The 18,138-nt window shown below is 47.4% G+C and overlaps 1 protein-coding gene across 1 annotated transcript in view; it reads right to left on the bottom strand.

Annotated features, from left to right (window-relative positions):
- The window catches only part of VPS13D (vacuolar protein sorting 13 homolog D), a 248,113-nt gene extending 243,180 nt beyond the window's left edge, over window positions 1-4,933 (bottom strand). Inside the window, exons 1-2 of the mRNA XM_069479363.1 lie at window positions 4,890-4,933; window positions 1,389-1,554 (exon numbers count right to left, since the gene is read on the bottom strand). Of these exons, the coding sequence (XP_069335464.1) occupies window positions 1,389-1,485 (97 nt within the window). The 5' untranslated portion in view covers window positions 1,486-1,554; window positions 4,890-4,933. The remainder of the gene's footprint in view (window positions 1-1,388; window positions 1,555-4,889) is intronic.
- Between the last annotated feature and the right edge of the window lie 13,205 nt (window positions 4,934-18,138).

The following is an 18,138-nucleotide window of genomic DNA, read 5'->3' as shown; positions in this document are numbered from 1 at the left end:
TGAGGCAGAAGGATCCCTTGAGCTCAGGAGTGTGAGGCTGCAGTGAGCTACAATGACGCCCCTCTATACCCAAGGTGACAGAGTGAGACTTTGTCTCAAAAAAGAAAAAAGAAAAAAAAAGAAAACTGAACTCCCCTTCGCACTGCCCTCTTCATATTCTAAAAAAAAAAAGAAAAAAAAATTTAACTTTTTTTAAAAAGTCATAGAGAATAACGGTTTGGTTTGGTTTTTCCTCGTCCCTGACAGACTGACCACTTTCACTTTCCACTGAGCTGCTCCCTTCTAAGGACAGGAGGAAAAGCAGAATAGGAAAGAACCCACTTCTGTCTCCAGCGAAAGGAAGGGAGTGGAGAAGGGCGACCGGGACAGTTCCCACAGCCTATTGCTGCCACAAGTGTTTGGTCAGAAAAACTTGGAAAGCAACACATTTTAAGGAACAGGTGAATCACTGGTACCCTATTCTTAGGACTATGCAAACATCTATTATCACTGCTTTCTCTACTAAACTGTCCTGGCCTACCTGCCAAAACTCATACCCCCGAAGGTGAGGTTTTCACTGTATTTGAGCTCTCCTTTCCACTTCTATGATTTTACATGCTTCCAGACTAAGTTTGCCTTCTTTCTCTACAGATATTAAAGAGAATTTAAATTAAAACATGGAAAAGGAGAAAGTCCAGTTTTCCAATCCCCATGCCAAATCAGGGATTGCATTTACCAAACATAGGCCTGTAAAGGCTAAAATGTCTTAAGCTTTCGGTCCTTTACTACTGAGCAAGAAAAGGCCTCAGAAATTCTGTTGAAGATCTCACAGTAATATAGTTTAAAACATCTATTGGATGTTTATTTTTTATTTTTTTTTTTTTGAGCGCACATCATCTGCATATTGGGTGTTTATTATACGCCAGCAAGCTAGGAGATTTAAATGTTAGACCATGTGATCCTTACAGCAACCCTGTGGCAGTACATTACCTCTTTTTCTAAAAAAATTCTGAGGCTCAGAATTTCAATATTAGCTATTGTTCACATAGTTAGTAAGTGACAAAACGATATCTGAAACCAAACTCAATGCCACTGTCACTATAGCGTGGCTGCCTCCATAAAGCTAAAAAATTAACCAGGGCAAAGCACAGGCACCACTAGTATAGATTGTTTTGTTTTAAATATTTAATAGTTCCCTGAAATCTACAGCAATACAGCTACATACTTAAGTTACCCTGTAATAATTATCAGGGCCATATGGGAGAACATACTACCTTTTTACACGTATTTAATAAAAAGCCATCTAGGCATTAGGTTTTATGATTCTCAATACAACATAAAATATATAAAAAACAGAAAATGCCACCTACAAAGCAATACTTTAACCAAAGAGAAATACACGTACTCACCTTTGAGAAGTGCCACTGAGAGTTGGTCAGTGTTCAGGTTATTGACATACTTCCCCAGATAGGTATTGAGAACCCAGGCTACCAGACCTTCCAACATGACTATATCCTCAGGAAAAGGTGTTTAAAAGTCATGGATCATTTTTCTCTCTCATGGTCACAGAAGAATCTATGAAAGAAAAAAAATGGAAATCAACAGAAAAACTGGATGATTTTCTAAGCTGATTTCCTACTCTACCTCCCTGAAGGTGGACAAATACAAAGCGGAATTTTTTAAAAGACAGGGTAAGAGTCTATAAAATGTCCCCATCAGTAACTGAAGGGCCAAACCAATACACCTACATTTTGATGCAGCTGCAAGGAATAGTCACTCATTACCTACAATTCAAAGTTGTGTATCTTTTCAATTTAACTGCACATTAAACTGCTTGCTTATAGTGATTTACCTTGGGATTAGTTTGTCCTGATCAGAGGTTCTCATATGGGCAAGATTTGACAATGTCTGGGGACATCTTTGATTATCAAGACTTAGGGGCTGTTACTGGCATCTGTGAGTAGAGACCATGGAAGCTACTAAACATCCTACAATACACAAGACAGCCCCCACAGCAAAGATCAGCCAATCCAAATGTAAACAGGGCCAATGTTAAGAAAACCTACCCTAGATTAAGGCCAAAATGCCTAAGAGATTATATGAATGAAATTCCCAGCCTCCAATGATCCTAATTAAGGCTGCCCTAATTCAATTTTGCAAATTTATTCATGAGGATCATTCATAAAATAACATAAATGGAGGGAGAAGGCAGCGTTTTATCACTATTGTTGTATGTCCTAGAACTTCATTTCTGGTACCTGGGCACCACATGATGCTGACACAATGAACAACCTTAGTCATTAATTACAAACTCTAGAAATCCTCTGGTGCCAGCTACAGTATTTAGATTCAGTACCTACTGCCCATTCTAATAACTGATCTTTATCATATTACAAAAAACATTACTTTTAATATTACAAAAAGTTAACAAGAGGGAAATTCAGACACAAAAGTTTAAATGGGTTCTCAGATGGCTCAACTAGTAGAGCCCAGTGAGAACTGTGACTCCAAATCTTGCTCTGATCCACCCACGCTGGTCATCAGCCAACATGCTGGGCACAACGGATTTGCTATGGCATGCGTCCCACTGGGAACCAGCCTACTTTCAGGATCCTTTCCAAATACTTTTCCCCACCTCTATTGCTTCATCTTAGTGTCAGAAGACACACTTATCCCAACTGAAAGGTTCAGGATCCTTTCCAAATACTTTCCCCCACCTCTATTGCTTCATCTTAGTGCCAGAAGACACACTTATCCCAACTGAAAGGTTGCTACTGAATCACAACCCAAAACACAAAGTCTCTTTAAGAGTTAATTCAATCTCCCGGAAAGACTGACTTTTGTCAACAGTATCTTGCACTTCCAGACAAGATTTATTTTTATTTGTCAACAAGAGACAGTAGAAAGAAAAAAAAAAATGACATTTAGTAAAATACTTGTCTAATTTCTTTCCAAAGATATGTTTTGTTTTGTTGAGACAGGGTCTCGCTGCGCTGCCCGGGATAGAGTGCAGTGGCATCATCATAGCTCACTCACTGCAACCTCAAACTCCTGGGCTCAATCAAGCGATCCTCTTCAGCCCCCCGAGTAGCTGAGACGACAGATGCATGCTACACTGCTAGGCTAGTTTTTATATTTTGTGCAGAGACAGGGGTCTTCCTGTTGCTCAGGCTGGTTTCAAACTCCTGAGCTCAAGCAATCCTCCCACCTTAGCCTCCCAGAGTGCTAGGATTACAGTGGGAGCCACAGCGCCTTGCCGGAAGATATGTTTTAAGGCCTAAAGATAAGTTTACAGTTAAGTAAAATTAGGAATCTGCTAGGGATTATTGGCTACATTTGTTTAGAAAGGTTACAAGAACAAATTTTTTAAAATAAAAAAATGCTTAACAGTCTAAATAAAAGAAACATTTCTCTATTGTAACTTTAAACAAATAAATCTGTGAAAATAAAATGTGAAATTCACTAGTCTAGTCTCACTATGTGAACTCCAAACACACTTAGGCAAGGTGCCAAAGTCAGGGTACTCATTATTTTTGGAGTTATTGCCACTAATTTTGGCCCTAAATGTCAACTCTCTCTGAAGTACCAACTACAATGTTCTCCAAATAAAGAGAAACAACCAGTTTGTAAACATGTTCAGGCTCTACCTCCTTTCCCTGAAGGTAAAAGAATGCAAAGCACAGATTAAAAAAAAAAAAACAAAACACATGAGTGATTAGCACTGTAAAAGGCCCTGGTCAGTAAATTAAGACCCAAACCAGATAGCATCCATTAGCTCTGCTAAGCACTGAAACCGGGCTTGAAGCCACTTCAAGGATTCCCTTAAGGAATCCGGTGTCAGGAAGGGCCGCCAGACTGGCCAGAATCCCAAAGTGTTTACACTCTGGTCCATCGGGGCTTCTAGACAGCTGCCTGGCACTAACCACCACCTGGCCTCCCCTACCCAGTGGGGCAAGTGACACTGGGGGATCGTGCTCAGCCCACCAGCGGGCAGACAGCCGGGTATGACCTTGAGCCAGGCCCCTCCCACCGAGGAGCGGCCAGACCGGGGAATAGGAAGGACTGGCCACTGTACCCGGGCGTCCCTCCTCGAGGCGGTCGGGCAGAATGCACCCCGCCATCAGGGAGCTCCGAGACCGGGGGCCGGCGGCGGGTGTCAGGCCGCTGGCTCCACAGGAAGAGCCCAGAGGAGAGGCTCCCACAGCCCTCCTGCCACTCCCTCAGCTCTAAGAACCCTAACCCCACCTCCAAGGAACCGAGACCCCACCACCCATTTGCTCAATTCCCTGGAGGGAATGTCCCGAGGGTCCCACACCTGGGATTAAGGTCTCGGGCAGGGCGCGACCCTGGGGGCCAAGAGATAAAGGCAGGTTTTAGGCCTGATGTCTCCACCCCATAGCGTGACCTCGGGTAGCTGGCTAAACGGGGTACTTAAGACACCCCGGAGAACTGACTGGCGCCCCATTCTTGGGTGTAATGTGGGGGGCTCGCACGCTGGGGTCCCGCATTGAGACCGAGACTCAGGTGGGCAGACGCAGACTAACCCCCAATCCCAGGGTGCCAGGCTGCTGGGACCCTGAAAAGGGTCCCGGGGTCTGGCAGGGGCTCAGACTCCCCAGGACATGGACGCCAGGATCCCCGTGGCTCAGCCAGCCCCGACCCTGTTCCTGGGGTCCCCGTGAGGGCCACAGGCTCGGAGCCCTCGGGGGCGCGGACGCCCCAGGGCTCCCCGGAGGGGCTCAGAAGGTGGGCCAGACGCTGAGGTCCCCGGGCTTCCAGCGCCGCGCTCCCCGAGGGTGGGCCCTGGCCCCCAAGTCTGAGGCGGAGCCCGAGCGGCCGACCGCGGGTCTGCGCCAACCCTGTGGTCCCGGTCCTGCCCGCCGCCCGGCGCGGCCCCGCTCGGCCCCTACCTGTCGGTGCCCTGGGCCGTGCGCCTTAGCCCGGCACAGCGCGGCGCTTCCTCCCCGCCGCTCCTCAATGGCGCAGACCGGCGGCGCTCAGGCCCGCCCGGACCCGACCAATCGAGTGGGCGACGCGCCAGCGCCTGGCCAGCCGAGCGCCGAGTCATCGAGGAGGCGCCCCCTGGCGCCGACGGCCGCTCCTGCAGGGCAGTGGGCTCCTCCAGGGTTCACGGATACTGTGGCCTATTTTACAGGCGGGGAAACTGAGTCCCACGGGAGGCCCAGCCACATATGACCCTGGCTCAGAGAGTATGGGAACCTAAGATTCTTCCTCCTAGAACGCCCCGCCTTCCATCCACGGGAAGGTGCAACTGACCCTCTATCTGGCCCACCCACAGTCCACTCTCCCCTTAGCAGCCGCATGAATCAATAGACCATGCACTTCCCTGCTGAGGCAGGAGGATCGCTTGAGCCCAGGAGATGGAGGTTGCAGTGAGCTATGATGATGCCACTGCACTCTAGCCCAGGGACAGAGGGAGACCCTATCTCCAAAAAAAGAAAAAAAAAAGAACTTCATTTTAATAAATTTTATTTAATCCAATATGTCCAAAAGAGTATCATCTCAACATGTAGCCAACAGAAAAAAATATTGAGATACATTATACATTAGGTTTTTTTACAGTAACTTCTTGGAATTCGGGAATGTTTCACATGTACAGCACATCTCAATACAAACTAGCCACATTTTGAGTCCTCAATAGCCTCCTGTGGCCAACGGCTCCAGAATAGCTCTGGATATTCATATAGCTGACTCCTTGCTTCCAATGTTCCACCTTAGACTGGACTTTTCCCTATCTATCTAAAGCTCCATTATCCATTACTCTGTTGTATTTTTTTCATAGAACTTAATATTACCTAGATTATCTTATTTGTTTATACATGTTGCCATCCTTCCCCTCTCTGAAAGTACCATGAAAGCAGAGATTTTATTTTTTTCACAAATATTTCAACAACTAGACATTGCCTAGCACAAAAAGACTCAATAAGTGTGTTATGAATAAATGAATGAACGGATACTTCATTCTTGCATTATCACAAGTAGGGCAAGAGGAACACCTCAGGCTCATATAAAGTCAGAAGATGCAGGAAGAAGGATGGCAAGGTTGCAAAAGCGTATTTATCATAATAATTGTCAACCTACATAATGCTGAACTAATGAGGGTGGCTGTGGGCTGGCTCAGTCCTAAGCAAGACCTGGGTTCCTGGTAGGTGGGATCAACCCCTCAGAATCTCTATGCTGGGTCTCCTCAGGGGCTGAAGTTTGAAACTAAAACCCCAAACTCTGCAGATGGAAGGCAGAAGGCAGGCAACCCTTCAGAGCCAAATGATCCCAAAGTCCAAATCATCCAGCACAGACACCTGGCTGTACCTGGGGACGTCGTTAATGATGCAGATGCCACGGCACCATTTGTTCGACCAGTGTTATCTCAGTTTCCCAAAAATCTAAACATCCATTTACCATCCAGCAATCCCACTCCTAGGTATCACCCAAGACAAATTAAAACATATGCCCACACCAAGACTTATATACATGAACGCCCTGTGGCAGCTTTATTCATAAAAGCCAAAAAAATAATCAAAATGTCCATCAGGAGAGTGGATACACAAACTGCAGTAGATGCACACAGTGGAACACTACTCACCAATAAAAAGGAACGAGCTACTGATACAGGCATTATCTGGAAGGAACCTCAAAAGTATTAGCTATGTGAAAAAAAAAAAAACAGACCACAAGACCACATGCTGTAATGATTCTATTTCTATGAAATTTCAGAAGAGAAAAAACTACAAAGGCAGCAAGCAGGTCAGAGATTGCCAAGGGACAGGGGTGTGTACGGAGGGGACTGACTAGGAAGCGGCTGGAGAGAGTTTTTGGAGTGATATAACTGTTGTTTATCTTGATGGTTGCATGGTCACAAAGCTGTATACAGTTGTCAAAAGTCATTGAAGTGTGCACTTGTTAGGCAGGGACCAAATCTGAAGGTTGCAGATACAGGCCAGGAGGGTGGTTCCTAAGGGTGGACATGCTGGGAGACCAATCAGGGGAAGGGACTGCAGGAAAATAGAGAACACCTGACCATCATGTATATCAATCAGCTGATCACATCCCATGCCCGCCCCCCAAGCCCACCCCAGACCAGGCCAATAAAAGGGAACCACCTGGGAGTCCTTAACATCTTTTTCCACTTGTGGAGACTGACCCCCTCTGGGACATACTCTCACTTTGTACAGCTCCCTTCTTTTCTGCAGTAAAAGCCATTTGTGTGAAATTGCTTCCTGTCTGTGGTCACTCCATTGCATCATTCCCACTTGTGAATTTTCCAAGTAACGAGCCAAAGAACCAGGACAACAGTCTGCCAAGAAGTCGGACCTGAAAGGGCTGAAGGTCTGTCCTCTGTAGCTGCTTCCAGCTGAACAGATACGATGTTCTCCAGGCTCCATGACCTCTTTTACCAGCTACATACAGGTGGAAGTCACTTGTGGCCTTACGCAGCGGCTCCATGGCTGGTGGTGTTATCTTGTTCATGTATGGGGTGTAATCCCCGAGCTCGCATAAGCTTCACGTGGAACTGTTGAAGCCTTGAAGACACACAAACTTAATGAGAAGGTTAAAATGCATGGGCCAAATATTAATAGAAGGACAATGGCCACTAAAGGTCCCACAACCGGGTCATACTTGGTAATAGTGGGAAAAAAAAAAGTTGCAGTACGATGAAGAAAAATGAAATCATAATGAAAATATGAAAATTATGGGTGCTTGAAGATAGGCATGTACAGAATTATACCCATGTGGCACAATAGATATATCTAATATGCAGAGGATTCCAACAAAGGCTAACATAAGACGAGGAAATTTATGTAGGGAATTTTACTATCTGTGGTGGCATAACCCATGAGGTTTAATTATTTCACCTTTTTGAAGAGAACCTTTAATTCCCCAGCTGGTTTGCACTTGTAGGTTTCTGTTGTCTCAGCGTCCTTGCCGGTGTTGGGCTCTGGGCGTCCGCTGGTTTAGCTCCTGAGATGTGTACATAGCTCTGATTCCCTTCAGTTTGACTCCTGTGGGGGTAGAAAACCCTTCCACATGGGCTCTAATTGATTGGTAGGCAGGTCCCCTTTCTTTCCAATCTTAAAGAAGGACCCAGTCCCCCAGTTATATGGGGGAAGTGATTTTCCCTTCCTATGGACCAGGCAGGACTTGTTGCCCATAGTCCAACAATGCCTGTTGTACTTGCCCCAGATCTGTGAGGTGTTTTAGAAGATAACTAGCCTCAACTCATTCCCTGATAACTTGCACTTGGAATGATCGGCCATAGATTTCAAGAGGACTGAGTTTTAGTGTCCCTCTGGGAGAGACAGGGATTTGCATCAAAGCAACGGGAAGATTTTGGACCCAATGTGTCTTACTCTCCTGACACAGTACAGTTCCACATTCTCCTGGTTCTGCCTGGTTCTGCGGGAACCAGCGTGGCCAGATTTAAGGCTGCACAGGTTTCCAGCGTAACATCTGGGTATTCTATTAGGAGGAGTTGATATCCTAACACCAGGCTATTGGACAGCCAACTCGGTCCCTGTTCGGTTAAAAGAGGAGCCAGATGATGTAGTGCCCAAACGTTGAGAGTCCTGGAATGGACCGACTTTTGAGCTTCCTCTACCAGGAGAGCTGAGGCAGCCAGCACTCTCAAATGATGGGGCCAGCTTCTGGCTATACAGGGTCTACATTTTTAGAAAAATATCCTACCAGTTGCAATTCCCCTCCAAACTCTTATACCAAAACTCCCATAAGCCACTTTCTTTTCCTTATCAACATAGAATATAAAGGGTTTGTCTAAGTTTGGTATTCCTAAGGCCGGCAGGTGGGTTAAGGCTTGTTTTAGGTCTTGAAAACCTTCTTCTTATTCTTTCCCCACATCAGGGCTTCACTCTCACCCTCTTCTGACTGGGGCGAGGGGAGTCCCATAAGACCTGGACTGGCACGTAGCAGGATTGGATTTCCACAATGCCATCTCCTGTGTCCTAGTGTCTTAACAAAAAAGACAGGAACTCCAGGGTTTGCACCATATTTGCACTACTCACCACATCTCACCGGGCTCGGGAAAGCAAGGAGACATGAAAACCATGTGACAAGCCACCTCCAGTAAACACACATACACTCCAGCACCTTACCTTCTAAGAAGAGAGATTCCTGGGTTTTGGCACCAAATGTCAGGTCTGGCCTCTTGGTGGACTGTTATCCTGGTTCTTTGGCTCCTTGTTTGGAAAATTCACAAGCAGGGACAGTGACAGAGTGACACACAAACAGCTTTTACTGCAGAAAAAAGGGAGCTATACAAAGGGAGAGTATGTTCCAGAGAGGACCAGTCAGTCTCCACAAGTGGAGAAAGATGTTAAGGATTCCCAGGTGGTTCCCTTTTACTGGTGGTGAGGGGGGGAGGCAGGGCGGGATTGGGGGTGTGGCACATGGGATGTGACCAGGTGATTTGATATACATGATGGTCAGGTGTTCTGCAGTTTCCTGCAGTCCCTTCCCCTGATTGGGCTCCCCCCACCTTCTCCTACCCCTAGGAACAGCCCTCCTGGCCTGTATCTGCCACCTGAAAATTTGGTCCCTAACACAGTTAAAATTGATAAGTTACATTTTTTGTAAATTATTGCTTAGATACCAGCAGGGGAGGAGAGACACACAATATGCAAAATCAATATAAGATATAGAGCAAAGCAGGTGGTGACCGTGGAGAAGTAAGACAGGGAGGAGGGATGTACAGTGTTAGATACGTGGCCAGGAAAGGCCTCCACGAGAAGATGTGGCCCCAGGGGGTCTGATCTAGCGAGTCTGCAGGGGGAACCCAGCCTCCCAAGGTAGTGGGTTTGGAAACGCAGAGCTGGCTCAAAGCCTTCTTTATTCACAAGGGCAACCTGAGCACCAGAAAGGGAGGGACTTGCTCAAAGTCACCCAAAAAGACCATGAGACAATCCAGGACTCTGATGAAAGCCTGGAGCCCTCTCTAATACGCCGCCAGAACTTCCTGTACCAGCCCACTGCCCTGAGCAGTGGCCTCAACTGTTACAGCATAAGTTAAACCTGCTGTGGGAGAATCTGGTGCTGTTTACAGCTTAGGGGACAAAGCAATCAAACGCCAGGCTGGCTGAGGGGAAGGGAGGAGTTTTGGTCACAGGGAAGTTCCTACCTTGATCCCCACCCATGCTGTGGCCCTAGAATTGTAGGCTGCATCTTTTGTTATATTTAGTCCCTTATTTTTAATTTTTTAACTGAAAAATAACAATTATAAATATTTATGGGGTACAATGCAATGCTTCCATACATGTTTACAATGTGCCATGATGAAATCAGGCTGGTTAACAAATCCATCACCTCACATACTTATTTCTTTGTGATGAAAACATTTAAAATCTATGCTTTCAGCAATTCTGATATATAAAAGGCGTTATTCATCATCACCATTCTGTGCAATAGAGCACTATAGCTTATTCCTTCTGTCCCACTGAAACTCTGCACCCTGTGATCCACATCCCCAGGCTTCCAACACAAGAGTTTCTAAGATTCTTGGAATCTCTGGAGTGATAAGAGCGTCTTTTTGTATGTTCATGAGATGACTGGTGGCTGAAAGCCCATAGATAGCTTCAGAGTGGGGGCAGGGTGCCAGAGGAAGCAACCATGTGATTAGAGTGTTGGAACTGTCTCTCTCTCTCTCTCTCTCTCTTTTTCTTTCTCACACACACACCCAACATCCTCGACCTCCAGAGAGGGCTGGAGATTGGTTCAATCCCCGATCAATCATGCCCACATAATGGAATCTCCATAAAAACCCTAAAGTTTCAGAGAGCCTCCAGGGGTGCTGGAAAGGGGGCTCACAGGGAGAGGACATGGCAGCTCCAAGCCCCACCCACCCCCAACACCTTGGCCTGTGCACCTCTTCTATTAGTTGCATCCTTTATAAAAACCAGTAAACCTAAATAAAGTGTTTCTCTGAGTTCTGTGAGCCATTATAGCAAGTTATCAAACCTAAAGAAGTCATGGGAGCTCCCTGATTTACAGCTGGTCAGCCAGAAGTATGAGTGGCCTGGACTTGTGATTGGCATCTGAAGTGGGGGCAGTCTTGTGGGGCTGGGTCCTTAACTTGTGGGATCTGCCACCAATTCCGGGTAGATGGTGTCAGAATGGAATGGAATTGTAGGACACCCAGTTGATCTCCAGAGAACTGGAGAATTGCTTGGAGTGTGGGAAACCCACAAATTGGAGTCAGAAGTACTATGTGAGTATAAGAAAAAGAGTTTGCTTTCTTTTTAGTTGCAGACACACGAAATGAGGGGCTGCAGGAGATGGGGGTCGTTCCTTAATTACCACCTACTTAGATGCATGTTGGCAAGTTTTCTGGGACAGGCAGATTTGAGGGGCCCTGCTCAGTACCCCCACATCAGGTCCCTCCACACCTGGCCTGCTGTATCAGCCTCCAGAATCATCCAGACCACAGGGTGCAGACAGGTAGCCAAAACTCCTGCAGAAGTGTTTCTTTGGGCCCATATAATGCTTTAAAGTCACTGGAATTAGTGACAACATTGAAAAAACTGGAGATCACACATGAAAATGTGTCTTTAGAACTTCTCTAGAAAAACGGTGCCTACAGTCATTCAGCGTCCACTGAGCACCTACTGTGTGCCTGGCCCTGTTCTCAGCACTTGGGGGTACGTGACTGAGCAACATAGACAAAGCTCTGCCCTGCTGGAGTTTGTGTTCTAGCAGGAGACCAAGCCAGTAAGATATGCAAAGATATCTGTTATCTTTGAGAAGGTGCTAAGTACCTTAAGAATTTCATGGGGAGGGATAGGATCCCAGGGGTGAAGTTTGCATTTTAACTATGAATTAATTTAATTGGATTTCAAAGGCTTTTTACCTACCAGAGCAGTGCTCTCCAAAAGAAATAGAATCCCAGCCAAATACATAATTTAAAATTTTCTAGTAGCCAAATCACAGAGTAAAAAGAAACAAGTGAAATGAATGTTAATATTTTATTTAACTGTGAACTAAAATAAAATTTTAAGGCTTACCCCCACCCCCCCACCAGCTGACTGAATGGACTTCCTCGTGGTCAAAGGAATATCTTAAAACTAAATTGCCTGCCAGGAGGAAGGAAGTCAGACAGGCCTCATCATGCCCTCTCCCTTCTTGGGGACATCCTTTGTAACCCATTAACAGGCCTAAGGGTATTCAAGACAAACTCACAAGTCCTCAATTTACACAACAAATATATGTCGGGTGGCTTATCTCTGATTAAGAGCTGCTTAGAGCTTCTTATCGTAGAACATTCCAAGCCTCCAGACAAGCTTCATGTCTTTAACCAATTACAGGTCAAAGAATTTTTAAACCAACCTATAACCTGTAAGCCCCGCCCCCCACTTCTAGATGGCCCAACTTTTTGGGCCAAACCAATGCAAACCACATTTTGACTTACGACTTTACCTGTAACCCCTGTCTCCCTGAGATGTATAAAACCAAACTGTAACTGCAGCCACACCGAGCCCACTTGCTCAAGGCTTCTTGGGCATGGCTCTGGGTCATGGTCCTCAAATTTGGCTCAGAGTAAATCTCTTTAAAATTATTTTACAGAGTTTGGCTTTTTTTCTCATTAACATCACGTAACATATCCAAAATATCATTTCAAATGTAATCAATATAAAGTTACTAATGAGATTGTTACTGTAAGGCTGGTGGTGGGCACCCCTTCCTTCCCTAATGAAAAAAAAGAAGCCCATGAGACCTGCCGAAAACAATAACTGCTAGGCCCAGCTAAGTTAAAGAATGCCACACCTGGATGGTCACCCTGATAAAAGCCCCTCCTATTTCTCAACACCTGCCCTAATACTGCAACAAAGAAATTCCTCACTCTTCCCGCCAAGAAACCCCCGTCCTCCAACTCTAAAAACTTATATAAGCCTACTCAAAACTGGGCGGCACGACTTCTCAGGCCCCTCTCTCCTGGGACCCATGAACCTCACCCTGGGCCCCTCTCTTGGGACCCATTACCCTCGTCCGGGAGCGCTCCAATAAAGCCTCGTTGCTTACCCCTTTCTACTCTGCTCCTCTTTCTTTCTCTGGCGCCAACCATCCAAAAACCTTACAGTTACGTATAGTTTTTTATATTTATACATACAGTTTTTTTAAATCATTTTCTTTTTTTATTTTACTTTTTTCATTTTTTTTCTATTTGTTCACAGTAACCAGAACATATACATATAGTTTTTTGCAGTAAGTCTTCCATATTCACTATTTTGCATCGAGATGTGTCTTATACCTTTCAGTTCGAACTAGCCACGTTTCAGGGCCTCAACAGCCACATGTGCCCGGAGTCTTTTGTGAAAATGCAGATAGCCTGGGCAGGGGTGGTACTGTCACCCTGTGGGAAAAAAGACAAAAGACCAAGAACAGAGAGCACAACTCAGAGGCCAGGCCCTCATCTTAGAGATGGACATTCTGAGCTCCAGAGAGGGATGCCAGCTGTTCAAAGTTCACAGGCAAATTAGTGAAGGACCTAAGGCACCACCTAGCCTTTGTCCCAAGCAGCTGCTCAGCCCAACCTCCCGGCTTTACGGGTGGCAACTCTAGTTAGTTTCTGAACACAGAGCTCAATGCCAGGCCCAGAGAGAACTCTTCACCTTTAAATCCAGGCTTGGTTGACTTTCTTGTGAAATTCTAACGAGCTGGTTATCAGGAGCCTCCCACAGTAAACAGACTGCCTACCCGCTCCAGAGATAAGTATCAAAGCCAGCCCAGCCAGCCCAGCAAGCCTCAGCGTCCTCCTCTGCAAAGCAGGGATAATGGGTACCTTGCCTATCCCTCGGGGCAGATACCGAGGTGAAATTACCCAAGCTGTCTCCCAACTGTGAGACCAGGCAATGCTATGGCACCTCCCACACTACAGGGCTTGGCCACCCTCCCCAACCTCACATCCCATCCCATCCCTTAGTCCCATGGCTGTCCCACTCTCCCCACACAAAGGTGCCTGCTTAAATGCCAGTGCCTCTGAGACAACTTTCTCAACCCAGATAAGGAGAGGGAGGCACAGAGAAGTTCATTCACTTGCCTGAGGTCACACAAACGGGAAGTGGTGCAGCCAGGATTGCACCTGGGCAGGTAGGCCTCGACAACCCACCACTTTTGGCCTCTGTTCAGAGTGCTCCATAATGATGCAGAGTGACCGAGAACCAGAGGAAGAATCAAAAAGACATTTCCTCCCCACCCAAGCTGGCCCTGGCTCAGCCAAAACAACTTGCTCTGTTGAAGGAAAGAAATAGGCAGAAGGGGCTGCACCTGGCCATGTTAGCTGGTCACCATGTCAGGCAGATTGTCACCATGTCAGGCAGGTAGCCAGCCTCGGTTGCTCCAAATTTACCCTCTCACACGGGACTGTCTAGTGCCTCGTCCGTCTCCACAGGTCAGCGGTTAGCTCTGGGGAGCAGCAAGCGCTGGATCTGGGCACAGCTGGGTCCCTTGGGCTTGGCACTAGGGGATGTTCAAAGTCTAGGAGAGGAAGGAGCCAAAGAACGCAGAGGACAGCGGCCTCTCCTCCCCAGCCGCGAGTCAATTCTGTGCCCCAGAAGGGAGCTTGCTCCGGTTTCCATGAGCCAGAGCTCAGCTCATTTTTTTCATACATTAACACCCCCAGGCGGGGCGGGGGGGGGGGGGGGGCAGTGTTGGTGCTGTTATTGTTCCCATTGTATAGATGAGGAAACCGAACCCGATTCGAACTTGCTGTATCTCCAGCCCCTGCAGCCTGGATGTTCTGGGAATGCGCCGTGAGTGAGTGGCCCAGCTACCGCGGCTGCAGTAGCCAGGAAACAGATCGCACAGGCAAGCCACAGGCAAGCGGAAGGAAGGGCCTTTTGCAGAAGGGAGGGCAGCACTAGAAGCACCCACAAGAGTCAGGGGACCATGCTGGAGGAGCACCGTGGAGAAGCTACAGGGGCAAGATGGTGGCCGCAGGGAGAAGCCGCTAGAAAGTGCATGGGGAGGAGGGAACACAGGCCTAGGCCTGCTTTCCTCCAGTCTCTCCCTAGTGCCCTTCCATGGTCAGAAGGGCCGGAACCCCCAGGGCAAGGGGTCCAGGGTGGTGCGTGCAGAGGGCAGCCTCCCAGGGCACAGAGCTGAGCAGAGAGGAACCGGAGGGACAGACAGAGAATAATCAGCACATTGCTGTTCTCTCTGCCTCCAACCTGCCCCCCCCCAGCCATCCCCTCAAGGCATCCAGCGAAAGGGGGCTTCGGGAGAATCCCCACCTCCTGGTAAGCAGTCCCCACAGCCGCCCTCCCCTGCCCCCTCTGTCCCTGGCAGCTGGAGACATCTTTCCAAAAGATAAGTCTGACCATATCTCCCCACGGGTGAAATCTCTCCAATGCGTCCTTTTTGCCACTGTTCTGCTTTAGCAGGACAGTGGCCACCCTTTGGACTGGCCACACCTCAGCCTCATTTCCCTCTCGCTGAGCCCCACCTGCTGCCCAGGCCAGGGCAGGCTGGCTCCCCCCTCACTCTGCAGGTCCCTGCTCCCAGGTCCCCTCTCCCAGTCCCCTCCCTGATCCCAAAGAGCACTCCCATCCCTCAGTCCTCTTTGTCCAGCTTCATTTTCTGATATCATCTTGTTGGTTCCTTTTCTTCCCACCCACTACGTAGACTGCTGTACCCCAGCACCTAGAGTGCAAGAGGAACTAAGAGCACGATAAATATTTGTTCCTTCAAGCTTCGGGAGTTGTCAGGATATATTTATGGTATTTAAAGCCATGAAGCTGGGCTAGGTGTGGTGGCTCATGCCTGTGCTCCTAGCACTTTGGGAGGCTGAGATGGGAGGATCACTTGAGGCCAGGAATTTGAGACCAGCCTGGGCAACATAGCAAGACCCCTGTCTCTACAAAATTTAGAAAAATTAGCCAGGTGTGATGGTGTGCACCTGAAGTCTACTTGGGAGGGTGAGGCAGGAGGATCACTGGAGCCCAGGAATTTGTGGTTGCAGTGAGCTATGATCACGCCACTGCCCTCATGCCTGGGCAACAAAGTGAGACCCTGCCTCCAGAAAAAAATAAAATAATAAAAAAAAATAAAGCCACGAGGCTGGATGAGATCCAAAAGCGAGTGAGTTGGAGAGGGAGAAGAGGCACAGGGACCAAGCCCTGGGCCACCGACAAGGTGAGGAGGAAACAGGCCAGGAGGCAGAGGAGCCCCTGATGTGTCAGGAGAACCAGGGAGTGCGGCCCTCTGGAGGCCGGGGGAGCAAAGGGTCCCCAGGAGTGGGGACTGATCGCTCCGGTCAAGTGCCACTGGGACGGGAAGGGAGACGAGGACCAAGGCCAACCATTGAATTTAGCATCTCGGGAGTCAGTGGAGACCTGGACAACAGGAGTTTACGTGGAGTGGGGGACACGAGTGGTGAGCTCCCAAGGACATGGGAGAAGATAACTGGGGACAGTGAGTCTGGACAGACAGTGTTCTTTCTCCAGGTCGTTTTGCTGGAAGAGTGGTTGAGAAATCTGACAGTACCTAGAAGGAAAATCATGTGCTAGAAGGTGGTTCTTGTTAATTGTAGTGAAATACATATAACATAAACTGTGTCATCTGAAGCATTTTTAAGTGTGCCAATCAGTAGCATTAAATATTTCACACTGTTGTGCAACCACCACCACCATCCCTCTCCGGAACTCTTCCCATCTTGCAAAACTGAAACTCTGTTCCCACTAAGCACTAACTCCCCATCCCCTGGTAACTGCTGTCTGTCTGTCTAGGAATCCGACTATTCTAGGGACCTCGTGTAAGTGGAATAAACAGAATTTGTCCTTTTGTGACTGGCTTACTTCACTTAGTGTAGTGTTCTCAAAGTTCATCCATGTCGTAGCATGTGTCAGAATTTCTTTCTTTAAGGTTGAATAATATTGCATTGAATGTAAGAACACATTTTGTTTATCCGTTCATCTGCTGGACACTTGGGTTGCTTCTAGCTTTTGGCTACTGTGAACAATGCTGCAGTGAGCGGTGGTGCACAAATGTCTATCTGTTTGAGACTCTGTTTTCAATTCTTTTGGGTATACACTCAGAGGTGGAATTGCTGCGTCACATAGGAATTCTATGTTTAATTTTTTGAAGAACCGTCATAGTGTATTCCATGGCTGCTGTACCAGTTTGCATTCCCACCAGCAATGCACAAAGGTTTCAATTCCTCCACATTTTCACCAAGGCTTGTTATTTTCAGGTTTTCTGATAGCGGCCACCCTAATGGGCGGGAGGCAGCATGTTGCTTTGTAAATGGAAGAAAAGTTAGAATGTTCGTATGACACAGGGAAGACCCAGGAGAAGAGGAAGCTGATGCAGGAGAGAGGGGAGGGTTGCTGGAGAGAAGCTGAGATCCGTGCAGAGGAGAAGCTGCCCTCAGCCGTAAGCCGCAGGCAGGGATGCAGCGGAGTGGAGGCTGTGGTGGTGCAGCCTGGGACATTCCCTAGTGTTTGTTTTGTTTTCTCAGTGACACAGGCAGCCAGGCAGCCAGCTCGAGGCACGCTGGGACGGAGGGCGGAGGCTCGGGGAGAGAGGAGAGGGCACAGTGTGGTCTAGCTAGGAGGTGAGACGGTGACTGGATGGTGTGTGTGTGGCGAGGGTGATGGTAGGCTGCGTCATGGGAAAAACCCAAACTCTGTAAAATAATTTAGAGATTTATTCTGAGCCGAATGTGTGTTACCTAGGCCTGGGGAACAAGTTCTCAAGAGGTCTTGAAAAAATGCACTGCAGGCACCCGGATGACAGTTTGGTTTCATACTGGGGACAGGAATTACAGGTAGAATCGTAAATCAATACATGGAAGGTATATACTGGTTCGGCCCGAAGAGTTGGGACATCTTGAAGCGGGGACTTATAAGTCGTAGGTGGGCTTCAGGGATTCTTTAGTTGGCAATTGATTGAAAAAGTTAAGCTTTGCCTAAAGACCTGGAGTCGGTAGAAAGGAATGCTTGGGTTAAGACAGGGGTCCACTGGGATGCTTGAGTTAAGATGGGGGGGTGTCTTCTGTCATGTGATGCTATATTGGAATCAGGTTGGAAAGTAAATCACATTATACCAGGTTAATAAAACCCATTTAGTGACATTTTATCATTTGTAGGTGTGACTCACTACGCCTCTTAGAAAGGAATTTGGGCAAAAGAGAAAAGG

The sequence above is a fragment of the Eulemur rufifrons genome, chromosome 8 (genome assembly GCF_041146395.1).
Source record: "Eulemur rufifrons isolate Redbay chromosome 8, OSU_ERuf_1, whole genome shotgun sequence".
Classification (NCBI taxonomy): Eukaryota; Metazoa; Chordata; class Mammalia; order Primates; family Lemuridae; genus Eulemur; species Eulemur rufifrons.
The sequence above is the reverse complement of the archived record's forward strand: the minus strand, read 5'-3'. Positions and strand labels throughout refer to the sequence as shown.